General features: G+C 47.9%; 5 protein-coding genes across 5 annotated transcripts; 3 read left to right on the forward strand and 2 right to left on the reverse strand.

Moving 5' to 3' along the window:
- Window positions 1-2,592: 2,592 nt before the first annotated feature.
- HOO65_060147 (Smr domain-containing protein YPL199C) lies at window positions 2,593-3,633 on the forward strand (the record flags this gene model as incomplete). Its single annotated transcript, XM_071003982.1, has 3 exons — window positions 2,593-2,626; window positions 2,795-2,895; window positions 3,094-3,633. 3 exons carry the CDS (start codon window positions 2,593-2,595, stop codon window positions 3,631-3,633), a joined length of 675 nt encoding a protein of 224 aa, XP_070857497.1.
- Window positions 3,634-4,178: 545 nt separating this feature from the next.
- On the forward strand, window positions 4,179-5,279 carry HOO65_060148 (Protein kti12; the record flags this gene model as incomplete). Its single annotated transcript, XM_071003966.1, has 2 exons — window positions 4,179-4,184; window positions 4,248-5,279. 2 exons carry the CDS (start codon window positions 4,179-4,181, stop codon window positions 5,277-5,279), a joined length of 1,038 nt encoding a protein of 345 aa, XP_070857498.1.
- Window positions 5,280-6,905: 1,626 nt separating this feature from the next.
- Window positions 6,906-9,830, forward strand: HOO65_060149 (Cell division control protein 48; the record flags this gene model as incomplete). The annotated part of the gene is made up of 5 exons (XM_071003669.1): window positions 6,906-6,946; window positions 7,132-7,239; window positions 7,353-7,602; window positions 7,686-9,177; window positions 9,232-9,830. 5 exons carry the CDS (start codon window positions 6,906-6,908, stop codon window positions 9,828-9,830), a joined length of 2,490 nt encoding a protein of 829 aa, XP_070857499.1.
- A 700-nt stretch (window positions 9,831-10,530) lies between these two features.
- HOO65_060150 (uncharacterized protein) lies at window positions 10,531-11,193 on the reverse strand (the record flags this gene model as incomplete). Its single annotated transcript, XM_071004065.1, has 2 exons — window positions 10,531-10,959; window positions 11,080-11,193. 2 exons carry the CDS (start codon window positions 11,191-11,193, stop codon window positions 10,531-10,533), a joined length of 543 nt encoding a protein of 180 aa, XP_070857500.1.
- Window positions 11,194-15,335: 4,142 nt separating this feature from the next.
- HOO65_060151 (Heavy metal tolerance protein) lies at window positions 15,336-18,420 on the reverse strand (the record flags this gene model as incomplete). Its single annotated transcript, XM_071003661.1, has 3 exons — window positions 15,336-15,670; window positions 15,799-17,944; window positions 18,052-18,420. 3 exons carry the CDS (start codon window positions 18,418-18,420, stop codon window positions 15,336-15,338), a joined length of 2,850 nt encoding a protein of 949 aa, XP_070857501.1.

Raw genomic sequence — 18,420 nt, forward strand, 5'->3', positions numbered from 1 at the left:
AGACATGACAAGAAGACGGCCAGTAGAGCATCTTCAAGCCCATACCATGAAAATCTAATGACAACGCCACACGGTTCAAACCAAGCCACTCCCGCGATCTCCTCCCCCTTCCCCCATAGCAACATCCCCGAGATCTACGCAGCCCTCAGGCCTTGGGCTTGTCTTCTTTGTAGTGGCTTATTTGGGTATATGATGAGATTGACGAGACAGGTTTTAGATTCCATCCTGCTTAGAGGTTTCTGGTCCTGTTGCCCTTCAACATTTCCTTACACGCCGTCACAGGGAGCTTGCCTTGGTCTTGGGAGTCATACTTTCTTCTAATAATCTAATCGGCTTGTCAGTGTCAAGAAGACAAGATTTCCAGCTTCGGACATCAGCCCAAAATTAAGTGTGTACTGTTAGAAAGAAAGACAGTGAAAGTAATTCTGTTAGGCTATAAATTACTCCCGGATACGAATGTTGTATGTACGTACGCGATGCCACGTGTTGGTGTTATCTGTAGAGTCGTATTTTGCGTACGACATGCAAATGCACGTATAGATGCATACATGGCACTATCTCCATCTAGGCATCTATTCGCCCTTGCTTCACTCCACGTTGTTATTGTTGTTGCCGTTGCCGTTGTCGTTGTTGTTGTTATCTCCTGTAGCAAATGCACGAGCCACAGCGTGCTCTTTGTCTCTCAAATATACCGCCACAAATAAACCTCACGGCCCATCACAGACGACCAGAAGCAGAGAAAATCTGCGGTTCCAGCTTTGTGAGATTTAACGACAATTCAAGTGAGGTCCTTGGTAATTTTACTGGCGTTGCAGCCTTACCGTTCAAGCACTTGGAATGCTCTCTTCTGCCTTTATCATCTACATTTATACGTTCATATGCTGGCTGCATATACTATTAATGAATGATCTTTTTACCCCCTACCTTGTCAAGTACACAAGTTCTTGCGCACAGAGCCCCTTTTGCTCCATTTCAGGTCTCCCCCAATTCATAACGAGGGTTATGCAGATTGACGTTGCGCACACACACACACACACCTGTATTTATGTGCTCGGTTTTAATATAAGCTGCACGGTCGATGGTAAATGAAAAGTTACAGGCTTCTTCCTGCAGTTTCCAAGTACTGTGTGGTTATGTCATCTTTCATTTTATCTCCTTCAAGCCAAGCGTGCGGCGTCATATGGCATGGCGCAATTTTGCAAGGCGAAAAGAGTTGGTCTTTCATTTTCAATAACTATGACAGAGAGAGAAGCTAGTCATGTACACACAGGTCAGCTTTTCTCTTGTCTTTGGTCGCCTCCTATTCCCATTCCCCTCATCATACTTGACGCTTATCTGGCTACCCTCTCTGTCTTGGACCACCCCATAAAGAGGGAGGAAGGGTCTTTATGATCGTGTGAGCCTTCAGCTGGAATGTGTGTATGTCTCATGTACACAAATACTTGCCGGAACGACAAGAAGGTCGTTGACTTGGACTGACTCAGTGCATCAAAAAGAAAGGAGTTTTACTCTGGCTTTTTTTTGCCAAGGAGGGCTGCTTTTAGACATAATTCTCCTGTTTTCGACCTTGACTTTCATCTAGAGCCGGCTGACTGACACTAAAAGCAAAAGAGTCTCCGCATAAGCTCTATATTTCCACGTCCGTTCCATTAGAACTAGTAGTTGATTACCAGATATCGCTTTGAGCAACAAACGCCTCGTGCTCCCATATGATAGGGGGAGGCACTGGCCATCCATCTAAGCTCCTAAGATGGAAAGTGAGACGAGCGCCGTAAGAACGACAAGAAATAGAGGCAGAAACTGTAATTTTCTTCGCGAGTTTCTAATAACTATTGCTCTCAAAAACAAAATGAGCGGCGCACTCCTAGTTTCCTTTGAACAAGTGTATACACTCGTTAGGGTTGATTTGAATTAGAGGAGCCGTCATGTAGCCCAAGGGTTACGGACCCTATTCGGAACAGGATACTTCCTTGGCTTCAATACTCGAGGCTTTTGTAATTGTTTGTAGCACCAAGTTCTGTTTGCTTGTTTGCATAAGACGAATTGCTCTTATTCATATTAGTGTTTATTCATATAATCGTTTCTTTCTAGCATAAATATTACGTACTAGAACTTGTCTCTCATAGAAGAACAAGAGGAAAGGAAAAGAAGATTTTGGGGCAACGGGGCTTCGAAAGAACCTCGGATCAGGCGGGCCCCTCACTAAAAGAAGAAAGCTGGTCAGAGACGACCGACCTAGACGAGAGAATGAAACCCCCCAAAGAGACCAGCCAGCTTAGCCAGCTAACTAAATGACCTGAATTCAGGATGGGGCTGGTTTGATTTTGGCTCTAGACGCAGACAACAACTGAACAACGCAGCCGATCTTTTTTTCATATCGATTTGATGGATGAATATGGATGCCTTATGATTGGGCCAGGCTGACTTTTTTCCCTATAAAAAATCGGACCTAAGATAAAATAAATACATGAAGGCTGCTTGTTGGCTTGCTGAAGAGATAACGTGAAGATCGCTAAATCGCCAGCCTGTCTCTTTTCTTTTTCCTCCATCTCTTTTCCTTAAACAACACGCACAGCATATAAATCAGAAGCCATGTCGGTCCAGATGGAAAACCGGCGCCAACGCGGTGAGTAAACAATTATCACAGTCAAAAAGCGCCTAATATCAATATTACCATGCCCCAAAGTTGCTTTGATCTTGGCCCTGGCCTGGTTCGGCCTTGATCGTCTATAGATGGCACACAAATATATCTGCACATGCTAATCCTGTCATTCGAATTTGCATGACTGCTCAGCCTTCCACCATGACCAAGACGGTGAGATTGAAGTCGAATATGACCGTCTGCGCGATCTAGCCCATGAAGAGGCTGCGAAGCGTAACCAATGCTTCCAGCAGGTACGTCTACACCCACATCTGCGTCATCGATGTCCCTGGCTGGTGCTGGCAGCACTGCTCGGGGCCTGGCCGAAATAGTCGGCGTGAAACGCAGCCCTGTGAGCTTCAACATTGAGAACTCCAGCCCCCCTTGCTAGGCTTCGTGTTACCTCGCATTCCGAATCGGAAACCCGAAAATTAACATCATCCTCTCTTTAGTCGCGCGAAGCATACGAGAACGGCGACGGAGCTGCAGCGAAGGAGCTAAGCAATAAAGGCAAGCGCCATGCCGCCAAAATGGACGACTACAATCGCCAGGCCAGCGAGTTTATATTACGCGAGAACAATGCCCCAGGTCGCATTGACGACGACGAGATTGATCTCCATGGCCAATATGTGGATGAGGCTGAGCGTATAGTGGAAGAGCGAATCGGGGCTGATCGTGCCGCCGGTCGGGCCCGCCTGTGCATCATCGTTGGCAAGGGCATTCACTCCAACAAGAACGTGCCTAAGATCAAGCCAGCTGTTGAGCAGGTGCTGGATCGCATGGGTTTAGAATATCACACCGACGAGCACAACACAGGGCGAATAATCGTGAAGCTGAACGATGGCGGTTATGTACCACCACAGCAGCCGCATAACCACGGCCAGGGACCGCACTACCAAGAGCCTTCACACGGCAACCAGCAACCGGAGTCAACAGACCTCCTGGGCGCGTTATTCAGCTATGTCCAAAAGCAATGCTGCAATATCATGTAGGTGGTGGTGGTTGCCATGGGATGCGACTCTACTTTGGTGAGTGTATGTGTTGTTTCGCAAAGCGATATAAAGACCAGGCTGAGGGTGGTGGCGAGGGTGGGTTGGCGATCTATGCTGCCAGATGTTTTATGTACTTTGACGATCTTGATGACGATAATTTCCCTTTGCACTTGATAAGCACGACATAAATTTTAACATTATATATTTTTTTTCTTAATATTTATCTTTAGGAGATGGCACTCACGCTTGACAAAATATCACATCACTCTGGATACTGGAAGAGGTCCATCCTGAACCCTAACTTGTCAATTGCTTAAGGTTATTCTGATTTCTTCAGACGGCGCTGCCAAAATCTGGAGCCTCTCCGACGACTCCACTCCGCTTGGTTTTTTCTATACCTTGCAGTATTCTGCCGAGATTCATGTACGCACTTAAAGAATCGATACAACCATTAACATATATTGTATTGGATGCTCAGCCTCTAAGAATAAAACTACCTGCTAACACTTAACCCCCCCCCCCCCAGCTTTGTATCTACAAACAATATGCCGGTATGTTCACTCTTCCTTCCTACCCACCCGTCAATGTGCCTTGCTAACACTTGCTATCACAAGCTTATTATGGTTACAGGTCTGCCAACCTCTGGCAAGACCACACGCTCTAAGCAGCTCCATGATTTCTTATCTCGGAAAATAGAGGTGGAACAAAACAAAAAGTACCGGTTGCACTACATCTCCGACTCGACGCTTTCGATCTCGCGATCCGTCTACGACTTATCCGTTGTGCCTGAGCACGCACGCTCGGCAAACTCTTCCGAGAAAGATGCACGTGCGTTAATATCTTCTGCAGTCAAGCGTGTGCTCTCCGACAACGACATCGTCATCCTCGATAGCTTGAATTATATCAAGGGCTGGAGATATCAGCTGTACTGCGAAGCCAAGGCCCAGCGCACACCAAGTATTGTTTTACAAATCGGGTGCATGCCCGACCGAGCGAAGTCCGTCAATGAAGCGCGCTTAGACCGACGGAACGAACAGGAGCAAGATCCTAAAAAGCCTGTCTCATCACTATCTGGAGATGTAGATGGCATCGACAACAAGTTGCTGGTGCCTCAGAATGACGAGCAACCCTACGAGCCGGGAAACTGGGAGAATTTGGTCTTTCGATACGAGGAGCCAAACGGAATGGCAAGGTGGGATAGTCCGTTATTCTCGATAGTGTGGGACGACGACGAAGCACAGACAACCAGAACCTTTACGCAAATATGGGCAGCAATTGCTGGCGAGGAGCGCAAGATTGTAAGGCCCAACCAGGCAACAGTGCAGCGGGGCATGGATGGAGGTGGGGACTATCTCTATATCCTCGAGAAAGAGTCGCAATGGTTGGTTAAAATGATCTTGGAAAAGCAAGATCCAGATGGAGGTGGTGAGGTTGGCATACCACGGGCCTCTGATGGGGCAGAGGAGCTGGTCGTCTCTCTCCCTATGCAGAAACTAGGCTTGCCACAGCTCCAGCGCATGCGCCGGGCATTTATAGGACTGAATAGAGGCGGTATTGGGCTTGAGATGGTGGGGAGCATGGCGGTGGATAGGATACGAGAGAACTTTGTCGAGTATCTGAACTGCCACTTCGAGAGGGACACGTAGATGATACGACGGATGCATGGGGAACTCCATAGGGATACTTCTATATTTCTGACATATGTGATCATATCGCAAGCTGTGAGGATGTTGGTTGTTGATAGCGATAGGCATGTGATAGTATACCCTGGTGAGAGGGACTACCTTAGGGTTAACAAGAGATTGCAATGTTCGTTTGAGCACTAAATGAAATGAATTACGAAGACTATAGACACGATTGGTAATACGTACCACATCATATGGCATGCATGTAGACGTATAGTGGAAGGTGTGGTATATAGAATGGAGAAGAAGAAGGGAGAGCAATGACAAAGCTTCTACACATGATGATGTCATGTAGGCAGAAGCAAAATAGAGCCGGTCACTGGGGAATACTGTAGTAGAGAAAAGATGAACACATGAACGAAATATATTCGAGAATGGAGAGAGAAAGAGACGGAAATAAATAGAAGCGATTGGGAGTTTCATGTCTATGCCGTACTTTTAAGATGTTGTTATAATTTGTCTTGTAGGGCGAGGCTGAGGAAAAAAGGCTGAGCCAAGGTGTTGAGCTTTGCAAGGGCGGCAAGCTGCACACATTCCAGGCGAAACATGATTTGGATGAAACTGAAAGTTTGCCTAGGGCAAACATGTAGTAGACAACTTCGAAAATATACGCAGCTATTAATGGTGTGCTGTACTTGTAGTGTTTACGTTTGCTTGGTTGCCGAGAGAGCACTACTACAACCGGCCGACCACCGATGGCATGCAACGACCATAGGTAGCAAGATATAGGGAAGTCAAAGGTACTTGGAGGTCTGTTGCGATATGGATGGATGGACTTTGCAGTGAAAGGCCGTGGTTGACCTACCAGTTCGAAAACAGCAAGCTCGTCCCCTCCCGATTGCGTATTCCAGCCGCTGCCTACAGTGATTATGGAAACTAGAAGCTTCTGATAACTTCTTGTATACCCTGAAAAAAGGGCCCAAGGCATCATTGGTAAACGTGGCTGGTACCTCCTCCTGCTGCAGAATTGTAGTGTAAATAGAAGTACTCTTGGGTGACTAAGCGCAGCGAGGGGCCAAAGAAGTGGGGCATTTTGCTAGGGTAGCCTAGCTGGGGCTGTTTAGCTGCTGCGGGAAGCATTACTTTTGGTGCTGTGGGCTACTCGAGCTCTGTAAGCCTGGAAGCTACAGGGGTTTAGAGGGCATTATAGATAATCTATCGGGGTGTTTCTTGCTTAGTTGAGCCTTGCCCACGTCCTCGCCTTGCCTGCCTTGCTGGCTGCAACTTGTTTATTCCTCTACTAAAAGCTTGCTTCCTTCTTCCTCCGACTACAAAAGCAGGACTTCTGCCCATCTCGTCAACGTTTTGATCTTGCTGAGCTGGAAACCCTATTTGTCTCTTCTTCTCCCTCTTTGATTCCTTATTGTCAAGAATCAATCTTCTATTTTTTCCTGCTATCAAGTCTCACCTGCCTTGGCCTTGCTCACTTTGAACCTCTTCTATCGACTTCTCGCTCGATTTCGTCTGTCTTTTCTCTGCTGTGCAGAGATAACTTGTATCATCAACACGCCCTTTGCTACAGCATCTGTTCTTATCATCCTCATTATCGAATAACCCAATTCCATCTTCCACTACAAATCGCTCAACATGGCTCCGACCGAAGAGCACAAGAAGAAGGTCAATCTGAAGTAAGTTGATGATGTGGTGTTACGGCAATGATACTTCTGTTCACAGATGGACAGCTGCCTTGCCCAAAGTCCACTAGGAGCCCGCCAACTCGCTTTTGTTCACCGTTGCTAATCGTTTGTTTATGGTAGTGACCCATCCGGCGCCGAGATCAAGGATGTTAGTTGTTGAATACCCCGCCTCTCAGAGCTTGCTCTGGGCCGTCTTTGTGTATCCGCTCAATACTGACCAACCTCAAGGAGAATGATGTTGCAACTGCTATCTTGAAAAAGAAGAAGAAGGACAATCAACTGATGTATGTGTTGCTACATTCCCATCAAAATACTCGCACTCCCCCCGGCCTAACTCTAATTGTGGCATGAAAACTCCAACAAAACGCTAACCGTCGCCCAATCTTCTGCCTTATAGTGTCACTGACGGTGGTACCGATGATAATTCGGTCATTGCCCTCCCCGAAAAGACCATGGAGCTGCTACAACTGTTCCGTGGCGACACTGTCCTGGTCCGCGGCAAGAAACGGAAAGACACAGTTCTCATTGTCCTCGCCGACGAAGAGCTAGAAGAGGGCAATGCCCGCATCAACAGAGTTGTCCGCCACAATTTGCGTGTCAAGAATGGCGACATGATTACGATTTCGCCTTGCCCCGATATTAAATATGTAGGTTTTCAAGCTGTTCCTCCCTCTAGCCACATATACGCATGTTCTATTTTCAGTCTTACTAATGCTCCTTTTCACTACAGGCTAAGCGTATCTCTGTTCTTCCCATCGCCGATACTATCGAAGGTATCACCGGCTCCCTTTTCGATGTTTTCCTGGCTCCGTACTTCCGTGAGGCCTATCGCCCTGTTCGCCAGGGCGACATCTTTACCGTTCGCGGTGGTATGAGACAGGTCGAATTCAAGGTCGACCAGGTCGACCCTCCCGAGTTTGGTATTGTCGCCCAAGACACTATCATTCACTGCGAAGGCGAGCCTATTCAGCGCGAAGATGAGGAGTCTAACCTGAACGAAGTTGGTTACGACGATATTGGTGGTTGCCGCAAGCAGATGGCCCAGATTCGCGAGATGGTCGAGCTCCCTCTTCGTCATCCTCAGCTTTTCAAGTCTATTGGTATCAAGCCCCCTCGTGGTGTTCTTCTGTATGGACCCCCTGGTACCGGTAAGACCTTGATGGCTCGTGCTGTCGCCAACGAGACTGGTGCCTTCTTCTTCCTTATCAACGGCCCTGAAATCATGAGTAAGATGGCTGGTGAGTCTGAGTCCAACCTGCGCAAGGCCTTTGAGGAAGCTGAAAAGAACTCCCCCGCCATTATCTTCATTGACGAGATCGACTCTATTGCTCCTAAGCGTGACAAAACCAATGGTGAGGTTGAGCGCCGTGTTGTGTCTCAGCTTCTGACGCTCATGGATGGCATGAAGGCGCGTGCCAATATTGTCGTTATGGCCGCCACCAACCGCCCTAATTCGATTGATCCGGCCCTGCGTCGTTTCGGCCGTTTCGATCGCGAGGTTGACATCGGAATTCCCGATCCCACTGGCCGCCTGGAGATTCTTTCTATCCACACCAAGAACATGAAGCTTGCCGACGATGTTGACCTCGAGCAGATTGCTGCCGAGACCCACGGTTATGTCGGTGCTGATATGGCTGCCCTGTGCTCGGAGGCTGCTATGCAGCAGATTCGTGAAAAGATGGATCTGATTGATCTGGATGAGGACACCATTGATGCCGAGGTTCTAGACTCTCTTGGTGTTACCATGGAGAACTTCCGCTTTGCTCTCGGAGTTTCCAACCCTTCGGCTCTACGCGAGGTTGCCGTCGTCGAGGTCCCCAACGTTCGCTGGGACGATATTGGTGGCTTGGTCAATGTCAAGCAGGAGCTCAAGGAGAGCGTCCAGTACCCAGTCGACCACCCCGAAAAGTTCCTCAAGTTTGGCATGTCGCCCTCTCGTGGTGTCCTATTCTACGGCCCTCCCGGTACTGGTAAGACTCTTCTTGCCAAGGCCGTGGCTAACGAGTGCGCGGCCAACTTCATTTCTGTCAAGGGACCCGAGCTGCTGAGCATGTGGTTTGGTGAATCAGAGTCGAACATTCGTGACATTTTTGACAAGGCCCGTGCCGCTGCTCCCTGTGTCGTGTTCCTTGATGAGCTGGATTCCATTGCCAAGGCCCGTGGTGGCTCTGTTGGCGATGCTGGCGGTGCCTCTGACCGTGTTGTTAATCAGCTTCTGACTGGTGAGTTTATCGTATTGTGATTTTGGTAAGAACAGGGAACTAACTTGATTATAGAAATGGATGGCATGACCTCCAAGAAGAACGTATTTGTTATCGGTGCCACCAACCGTCCTGAGCAGCTGGATCCCGCCTTGTGCCGTCCTGGTCGTCTGGACTCGCTCATCTATGTTCCTCTGCCTGATGAGCCTGGACGCAAGAGTATCCTGGCGGCTCAGCTGCGCAAGACGCCTGTGGCCGAAGATGTCGACCTAGACTTTATTGCTTCCAAGACTCACGGTTTCTCCGGTGCTGATTTGGGCTTTATCACGCAGCGTGCTGTCAAGACTGCCATCAAGGAGTCCATTATGGCTGATATCAAGCGTACCAAGGAGCTCGAGGAGGCTGGTATGGAAATTGATGAGGAGGAGTCTGGCGACGACCCCGTCCCTCAGCTGACCCGACGCCACTTTGAGGAGGCTATGCAGATGGCACGTCGCTCGGTTAGCGATGTGGAAATTCGCCGTTATGAAGCCTTTTCCCAACAGATGAAGGTTGCCGGTCCTGGCGCCTTCTTCAAATTCCCTGATGCCGAGGCTGCCGCGTCGGCTGCTGCCGGCAATGCCAGCGGTGACAACTTCGGCGATGCGGGCAACGATGATGATCTGTACGACTAAATGCATTGGGAAGGGAAATAATGAAAGCTTCCGTACTGTAATGTCTCTTTTCTTTTCCCTACTTTGTTCCTCATTTTTTACGCAGCCCCCGAGATACCTCGTCGACCAGAGTAAAGAGGCCTGTTTTGTGTCTGCCTAGAGGAAGGAGAGCGGAAGCTAGGGCTTAAGAGCGAACATGGATGCTTCGTGATCTGGGATTTGGAGTTGTCTGTTTTGTGCTTGTCTTTTTTATGCCTGAATTATGCGATTGTCTTTTTTATGATATGTTATTCCATGCTTTTCCTTTCTTTTCTCCTGCCCTTAGCTAGATAGCTTCCATGTCAATTCCGCCATCATTATCTACGAAGTAGCCTTGATGGTGGTGTCTGATGTTCAAGTTGAGGTTTCGATTTATAGTTAATTTCGTGTACTAAGTGTCGAGTACGTGCATGTGTACATGTAAGACTAGCGATGGCTAACACATAGCTTGGGAATATGAAACACCGTGTCGATTGTTACATGAGAAGTATATATTGTAACAAGGGAAACTGCGTACTAGAGATCGTCACTTTCAGACCTGATGCAAAGAACAAGACAAGAACAATAATAACAAAGAAAAACGGAAACTAAGCACATCAAGAGCCACGAAACATAAAACAATACCATGCTACACTGCACCACACCATACCCCATAGAATCGCATTCATTGGCCTGTCAACACCTATTCGTCCACTGTCACCACATCTTCAAGGCAATCCCGAGTAACCCGCAATGCGCTTTGCACCACAGCACGCGGCAGTGCCAAGCCCGCCTCGAAGTTCCCATTTGCCGGAGCAGCGCTAGTGCTACCGCCGTTCCTTGCTAGACCATCGCCGTTGGTCGACTCTGAGGATCCATGGATGCTGTCGGTGTCCTTTTCCTTTTCCTTGTCTTTGTCACGAGTGCTGCTGCTGCCGTTTGTGGTAGCTGAGGGCGAGCCGGGATCAGCCGTGGCGAGGGCTGCGAGCGATGCGGGAGAGTTGGCAGCGCGAACGTCATCTAGTACGCGGCGTAGGAGGTCTGGAAAGGACGAGGCTTCACCGTTGCGTAGTAGCGTGAGGGCATGGTTTTGTACAAGGGTCGGCCAGTCGGCAGAGTTGGAATTGAGAGACTGGAGCAGGTGCTCTTGGATTCTGGAGTCGCGAGAGAAAGGCCCGAGTTAGCGCGAAGGGAGCTTTAGACAGGCAGCAAATCAGGTGAGCAGGGAAAGGGGAAGACGGAACTTGTTCACGTGGCCGTCACGCAGGAGCGTCATGTTGATGCTGGTGCGCAAATCGGTGTCGATGGTGGCAGCCGAGTAACTGCCTGCTGCCGCGGGCACATTGACGTTATCTGAGGAGCCCATGACAGCGGACGGCGACGGCAGCTGAGTTGAACGGGAATTATGCCCGGAGTATGTGCCACAACAGAGATGGTATAAGACAAATAACTAATATCGAGGAAATTGCAGCGTGCTAGCTGGAGAGACTTTGGGTACCGAGCGTTTTAGGTGAAGGTGTGCCGTGCTGGCGTTATCGATATCCAGGTTGTGCAAGCAGGCTAGAAAGACTTGGCCAAAAATCGAAGCACTTTTTTTTTTTAGTGTAGAAGCTCAAGCTCAAGTGAATATCACGCAATGGAAAGCACGAGCAAGCGAAACAGATGTAAACAGTAGAAGCAAGAAGCACACGATTTTTTTTTTCTTTTTTTTTCAAATCATAACTTTTGTAGATAAAATGGTTAACTGTGATGTGATGACTTTCTGCCCCGGAGTGTACTTTTTTTCAGTAGGATCGCGTTTTTAATTGGCGAGGCTGAGATGATGTTGAAGCATAAGGCTGATAGTTAAGGGCCTTGATGACGTCTTGAGGCGCTGCTCTTTTCACAGCTGACACTGGCGTCTGGCGACAGCTGTCACAATCTCGGGGAACTATCAACCAAGAACTATCGGTCAGCTCTAGCAGCTTGGCTGCCTACCTTTCAAGTCTCTCTTAGACTGTTGATTGTGTGTCTTTGTCTCTTCCTCGCCCATAGCTAGCTATCCTGTCCGTCTATATTCACCGCTGCCATTGGTATCCCACGTAGTTGACATCTTCCCTAAACACAAAATACAGTTCTCAGCGTCCGTGGGGCCCATGGCGATCCGGCCGAAGTCAAGTACCTAAACAGGAAGGTATATGCAAGGCAGAACACACAGACGACGCTTAGGTTTGTAGCTCAGATTCACACTTTCTAGGAGTTCAAAGACGGCTGAAGGGAGATGGACACAGACTTCTCTCAGATCTAGCTATGGTTCTTGACTTTGCAAAAATCTCCGCTCTGGATATCAGGAACCTCCAGACCCTCCTGCCACTGCGTTATGAACCGAGAACAGGCGGAGTATGCTGAACTCGCTTAGGCCGGGCGTCGCTATCAAAAGATGACAGGTCACGTATCGCTGACTGCTGTGCTGTAATAGGGCCAAAGAACACGAGCACGGCACGACAAATAATAGCCAGTGGTCTCAAGGAAACATCATACGTGTCGAGATCTCTCTTCAAAAGACATTCCCTTTCGTTTGTTCCATTTTATTTCTGCAGGTATCTTTGCTACGCTGCACTCGGCCTCAGTTCAAGACCCACATACACACACTGTATAGACGGGTAGTTCCCCCACCCCACCACCGGCCATCTAAACGTGGCCATCCCTTTATATATGCACCTACCTACCGGCCTGCACGTCTGAACCCATATTGAGCGACAGTCAGTCTAGGCCGTCCCGTGCGCTGCCCCGGCTTGGCCTAAGCTCTTAAACAAGACCTGTGATTGGATCAAAGATCAAATTATCCCATGGCCATGACCGCCAGGACTGGCCAAGAGTCTGAGAAGGCAGGAGGGGCTGTACTCGCGGACAAGACAACGTCGCATCTCAGCGTTCCATCTCACAAGCTTCGCATGAGTGAGAAGTAGGGACACGGGGCGGGGCGGGTCTTTTGGAGGTGGTAGGTGGTGGTGCTGCAGAACGATACTATCACGTGAGGTGAGGGGAAGTGGGGGAGAGGAAAAATAGCGTCTGATAGGCTTTGGTTGGCCGAATGGAGGGAGGAGCAGTAGATGCGCGATACGGGGCAGGCGGCTAGACTAGCTAACTGAATAGCCAACCAAGCTCACCAAGCCCGCTGCTATGGACTATGCGGAGAGCGGGAAGCCGGGCTTGGCAATGTTGGAACGCGCATGCATACTCGAACATATTTCTATTTTTGCTAGAACTTTCGTTAAGTCGTCGTCAGCACGACTGACTCTTATAGGGGGCCTCCGAAAATTATGGGCTTGCCGTTGATTGAACAAGGGGAGGGGAAAAAAAGTAGAAAAAAAAGCTCAGTAGTCTCCGGTCTGGGTTCTTCCATGTGTCGAAACATTCCAGGTGTTTGCAGCTGGCTCGATGGTAAACGAGAGGAACAGCCACCCGTCCCATGAACTCCTAGGTGTCCCGGGAGTAGTTACTTGCTGCCGGAGCAAAGCGAAGGAAACCACCTCTACCCTCATCCTTTGCTCCTGTTTATGCAGTTGCGGTGTTTTATTTTTGTTTCTCCTCTACACACTCCCTTCCTTTCCCTTTTCTCGGCTTCACATGCTCATTTTTCCCAAAAAGAAACGGTAATTTATCTTTATTTTAGTTCTCATTTTCTATTTGACTAGTTGTTCTTAAAGCCTTCCTTTTTGTTTTTTTCTCTTGTCCTTGTTGTAAAAGACTCGCTCCACTGCCACAATGGTTGACTGATAACATGATACTAAGACGGGGATCAACCCGGGTATCCGCAAGACGTGCTTTCGCGGGAAGGGAGGGACAAGGAAGGCAAAAGAGATAGGAAGGAGGGGGAGGGGGTCCTTTTCAATCTAGACTTTTCTTTTGGTAGATTGATTGGATTGGAAGCAACCCGCTAGATATTGCTCTTTCCCGAGTTAAAATGACATATATTAGCTGCGAGATTGTGAGCCTGTCAGATTGGAGGCTCTGAAAGTCCACCCGGTGAGAAGGAGAAGTAAGTCTTATAAAATACCTCACATACTCACTACTCTTTTCTTCGTCTTGTTGTTTCTGCGTTGTGGAGTAGAGTGTCCACCTAAAACAAAAGAAAATCCCATATTCACATCCTCTTAGGAGGTAAGACACATTAGGAAAAAGGTCTCACCTTAGCTTTCCTGCTAGAAGCCCTTGATCATGCCTTTATTGTTCTTGTTTTATTTTACGTCTAAGAAAAAAACGGAAGACAGCCAGCCCTCTTGAGATCTTGAATTAGTTGCTTGTTTTTTTGTCTTGATTTCTTGATTAATACGATTTTAATTAATTAATTTATTCCCAGCTTTCTGTTTTGTTGTAGCTGAGAAAGACAAGGACCCTGGCCTTTCAACTAAGAACACTCGCCATGCCAACGGATCGCCATCCACCAACTAATAAACAGGAAAACAGGTAAACGAAAAGATCAAACAAATGATTCTTTTCTTCTCATCGCCGACTACAAGACAGATCAGCCTTGTTTTTTTTTTCGCCCCCCTCAGCTTCACCTGGACACAAAAGTGAACGAAACACACGTAACGAACACAAGCTTGAGTAAACCCTCTTCTTTTCCCTTGACCAAAAAGAAAATCAGAATAAATAAGAACAAAAACAAATGCATCATATGCTAGATTCCTCCCAATAATTGAAACAAGAAAAATAAAAAAAGAATAAAAAAGAGACAAAGAATAATAAGATGAGAGAAAAATAAAGAACGCCAATCCAGGCAGTGACTCTTGACGAAAAGCAAATGATCCCAGAACCCGATATGAAAACAAGAGCTGAAAGAGAGAAGACGAGCCAAAGAACTTCTTCACATACGGGTCAATGTGATAAACTTGTAGTCCATTGCTCTGTTCATCTTCCTTCCTCAACCCAAAATGAAGACAAGGAAAAAAAAAGTAGAAAAAAAAACAAATCTGATGAATAAGGCCAGTGTATAGGCATAAGAGTTCAAGCTCAAGTTCCCTTTTTCTACGTCCCTTTCATGAGACGTCTAAAACGGAACAAAGCTAAAAAGAAAAAGTTTGATATGGCCACAGATATTTTGTATCCGGCATGAGTATCGCGCATGTGTGTCTATGCGTATGCGTATGCGTATGTATGCGTGTGCATGTACATCGGTAGATCATTAGTCCAGGGAGAAGAGCCAAATTCGTCGTAATCTCTGTACCACTCTGAGTAGTATAGAGGACCGAATGGGAAAGAATTTGCTAAATACTTGCAACAACTCCCCTAGCCTGTCACATAAAATCGTAAAATAAACGGCATCGTCCAATTTGCTTCGTGTAGTGTCGATGCGTGAGTCGGTTAGACAGGCAACCTGCTAATTGCCTTGGAAATGACTCTTTGCAGCGTGGACAAACCCTGTCTCGACTATGAGAGTAATCTCTTTAGTGAGTCGGTTAGACAGACCAACCTGCTAATGGCCTTGGAAATGACTCTTTACAGCATGGACAAACCCTGTCTCGACTATGAGAGTAAACTCTTTAGTGAGTCGCGCTTCAAGCGCTCAGCGTCAGGCTCTGGGCTAGCCTCCGGCGAACTAGTAGTCGGTGGGCTAGGCGGCTCCGTTGCGTTGTCTGAGTCTTCATGCTCCTGGGAGTCCGTTGAAATGCTGCAGCTGTCCGATGGATCGCAGCTCGATTGTAGCCCGTGACGAAAGCGTTCACGACGCAGGGCTTGCCGTGTTTGCTCAGCTGCCTTTTCCGCATGGATCTGGCGCTCCCACATCGATGCGTACAATCCCTTCTTGTGAATCAACTCATCGTGAGTGCCCTTTTCAGAAACCTCACCCTTGTGAAGCACTATGATTTGATCGGCATGTGTAATAGTAGACAGGCGGTGGCTAGAAATATATGTGTCGGTTAATAGATATTCTTCAAGATCAGAATAGAATAAAAGACATGTACTTACGCAATTATCATCATCGTACGCCCAACTCCAAGAGCCGCAAGTTCCGTCTGGATTTGCTGTTCCGTATGACTGTCGAGAGCGGAGGTAGCCTCGTCAAGCAGAATGATCCGGGGGTTCTTTAGAATGGTCCGGGCAATAGCAACACGCTGCTTCTCGCCACCACTGAGACGCATTCCTCTCTCGCCAACCTTGGTGTTATACTGTTCAGGGAAAGTCATGATTTTGTCATGAATCTTCGCCGCCCGACAAGCTTCGTAAACCTCCTCGTCTGTAACATTGGGATTGGCGTATTTAAGGTTAAACATGAGCGTCTCATTGAAGAGGATAGTTTCCTGCGGGACAACGCCGATGTGTTGACGAATCGAGTTAATACTCAGGTCCTGCATATTGACACCATCAAGCTTAATTTCTCCCTTAGTAGCGTTATAGTAGCGGAACATCAGACGGAAAACAGTTGACTTGCCGCCGCCGGATTCTCCAACAAAAGCAGTGGTAGATCCAGGAAGGCAATCAAAGCTCAAGTTTTTCAGTGCCGTAGTCTTGTCCGCGTAGGAAAAGTTGACATTTTCCCAGGTGATATGACCTTGACAAGCCTTCAGCTCCTCTGCACCTTCTTTGTCAACAACTGTAGGCCGGTAATTAAACAGCTCCAACAAGCGCTCGCCAGAAATCAACGCCTGTTGCATGGTCCGATAGAACTGGTTGAAAAAGTTCAGAGGGTTCTGCAACTGAAGCATGTAAGAAAGCAAGGTTACAAAGCGGCCACCAGAAATGTGACCGTGGGCAAGTTGCCAACACCCGACAATAATAACTAAGCTTAGACCACCGCTAAAAACGAAGGCCTGAATAAATGTCATTTTGCTTGTCTCGTAATTGAGATTGGCCTCCGCACGTTGGAACCTGTCAATGGCTTCCTCGTAACGACGGTACTCGAATTCTTCGGCATTGAAATACTTGACTGTTTCGTAACTAGTGATGGAGTCGTTTTTCACGGCTTCTTCCTCACGGTCGGCGTTGGTCATTTCACGGCGCTGATCAGCGCGTGCGCGAGAAAGGTTGATGCTGAGCCATACGTACCAGATCGTGTTGACACAGACAATTGTACCGTAGAGACCATCAAAAACGCTGGAAAAAAAGTACACGCCAATTATAAGGTCAAAAAGCATAGGGAACAAATTGAAAGTGACTTGTTCGAGGAAGTTATTGATAGACGCTCCCTTGTTGAGAGCAGACAGGACTTCGCCAGTCTTCTTGCCCAAGTGAAAGTCCAAACTGAGACCGTGGACATGGCGGAACGCTGCTGTTTCGATTCCCTTGTAGGAAAACTGGGACACATCGATCCAAAGAAGCTGGCGAATAGCTCCCAAGACTCCGGCCGAGCCCTGAAACATAAATAAGAAGTCAAGGATGGCAATTGGAAGCCAAGGAATAGTGCTGAAAAAGTCCTCGGCAAAGCCCTCATAGGTATCGCTGTTTTTGACATTTTGGAGGCAGTCCATCAATTGGCCCATCTGCCACGGGATCAGGACGTTGACGGCACGCTGCACCAAAAGGATCATGAAGCAGATCAAGACACGGAATTGGAGGCGCAAGTTACCCTTCGGCCATACGTATTGCCAAAAGACACTGTACGAACGCAGGTACTCAAACCATGAACGCTGAGGAATCTTCTTCGGACGGTAGAATCCAGCATTTTCATCACGGCCACGGGTGGAAGCGGGGGCTTTAGTGCTCCCGTAATCGCACTCGTTACTCGTTAGCAGACCGGTAGTCTCGTCGCATTCACCGACTTCGCAATCTTCGTCGTGATGTGAGTACGTTTCGGAGTTGGAATCAGAAAGGTTTTCGTGCAGAGCCGAGATGTGTTGGTAATAGGCTTGGGAAAGCGTGGCAAATAGAATGCAGCAAACACCGAGGATAATGACGGTGCGCAAAGCGCAAATAACCATACGGCCCTGTGCCCATGCATCAAAGCAGGCTTCTTCTTCGTCCTCGACAGCCTGATCGCAGGGTTTGAGACTAAGGAACGAGCCAAACATGATGATGACTTCACCAGTCAAGCTCACAATCCATGAGCAAAGATGAGCGACCCCAGGACCATGCTTGCTAGTGTTGAGGGAGATTCCGAAAAAGGCAAAGAGGGAGAGTGAGCTGTAAAGGTACATCTAGAGAAAAGCATGTTAATCTACTGTCTTGTAAGAGCTCAAAAAACTTGTTGCCTTAAGTCAAGGGGTGGGGTCTTGTTTGTGAGTCTAAGTGGATGGTATCATACCAGACGAGGAGTGCCAGCCCAATAAGTTGAGTTAGGATCCAAAACGTCGACATGGAGGGCAGTAGCTTGTGAAAGGAGCCACCAAGCATCTATGAAGAAGGTTAAACCAACAAAGCCGCAAATGGAGACGAATACTCTCCTCCCAGTAGGACCGGTCTCAAGGCGAAAGGATAACTGAGAAGAGGCGGAAGAAGCCGAGGCAGAAGATTTGCTGCCAAGGGACTGGTAGTCGGAAGGTTTTCTCGAGGTTTTGACGCTGTAGATGAGAGAAATTGCAATGAAGACAGCAAAGACAATGACAGCATAGAATTTCTCGGTGGTTTCAACCGCGGCCATCCAGGTGGCGCGATTTAAATATACGCCTAACAT

Source organism: Ceratocystis lukuohia (assembly GCF_044167205.1).
Source record: "Ceratocystis lukuohia strain C4212 chromosome Unknown Supercontig6_pilon, whole genome shotgun sequence".
Classification (NCBI taxonomy): Eukaryota; Fungi; Ascomycota; class Sordariomycetes; order Microascales; family Ceratocystidaceae; genus Ceratocystis; species Ceratocystis lukuohia.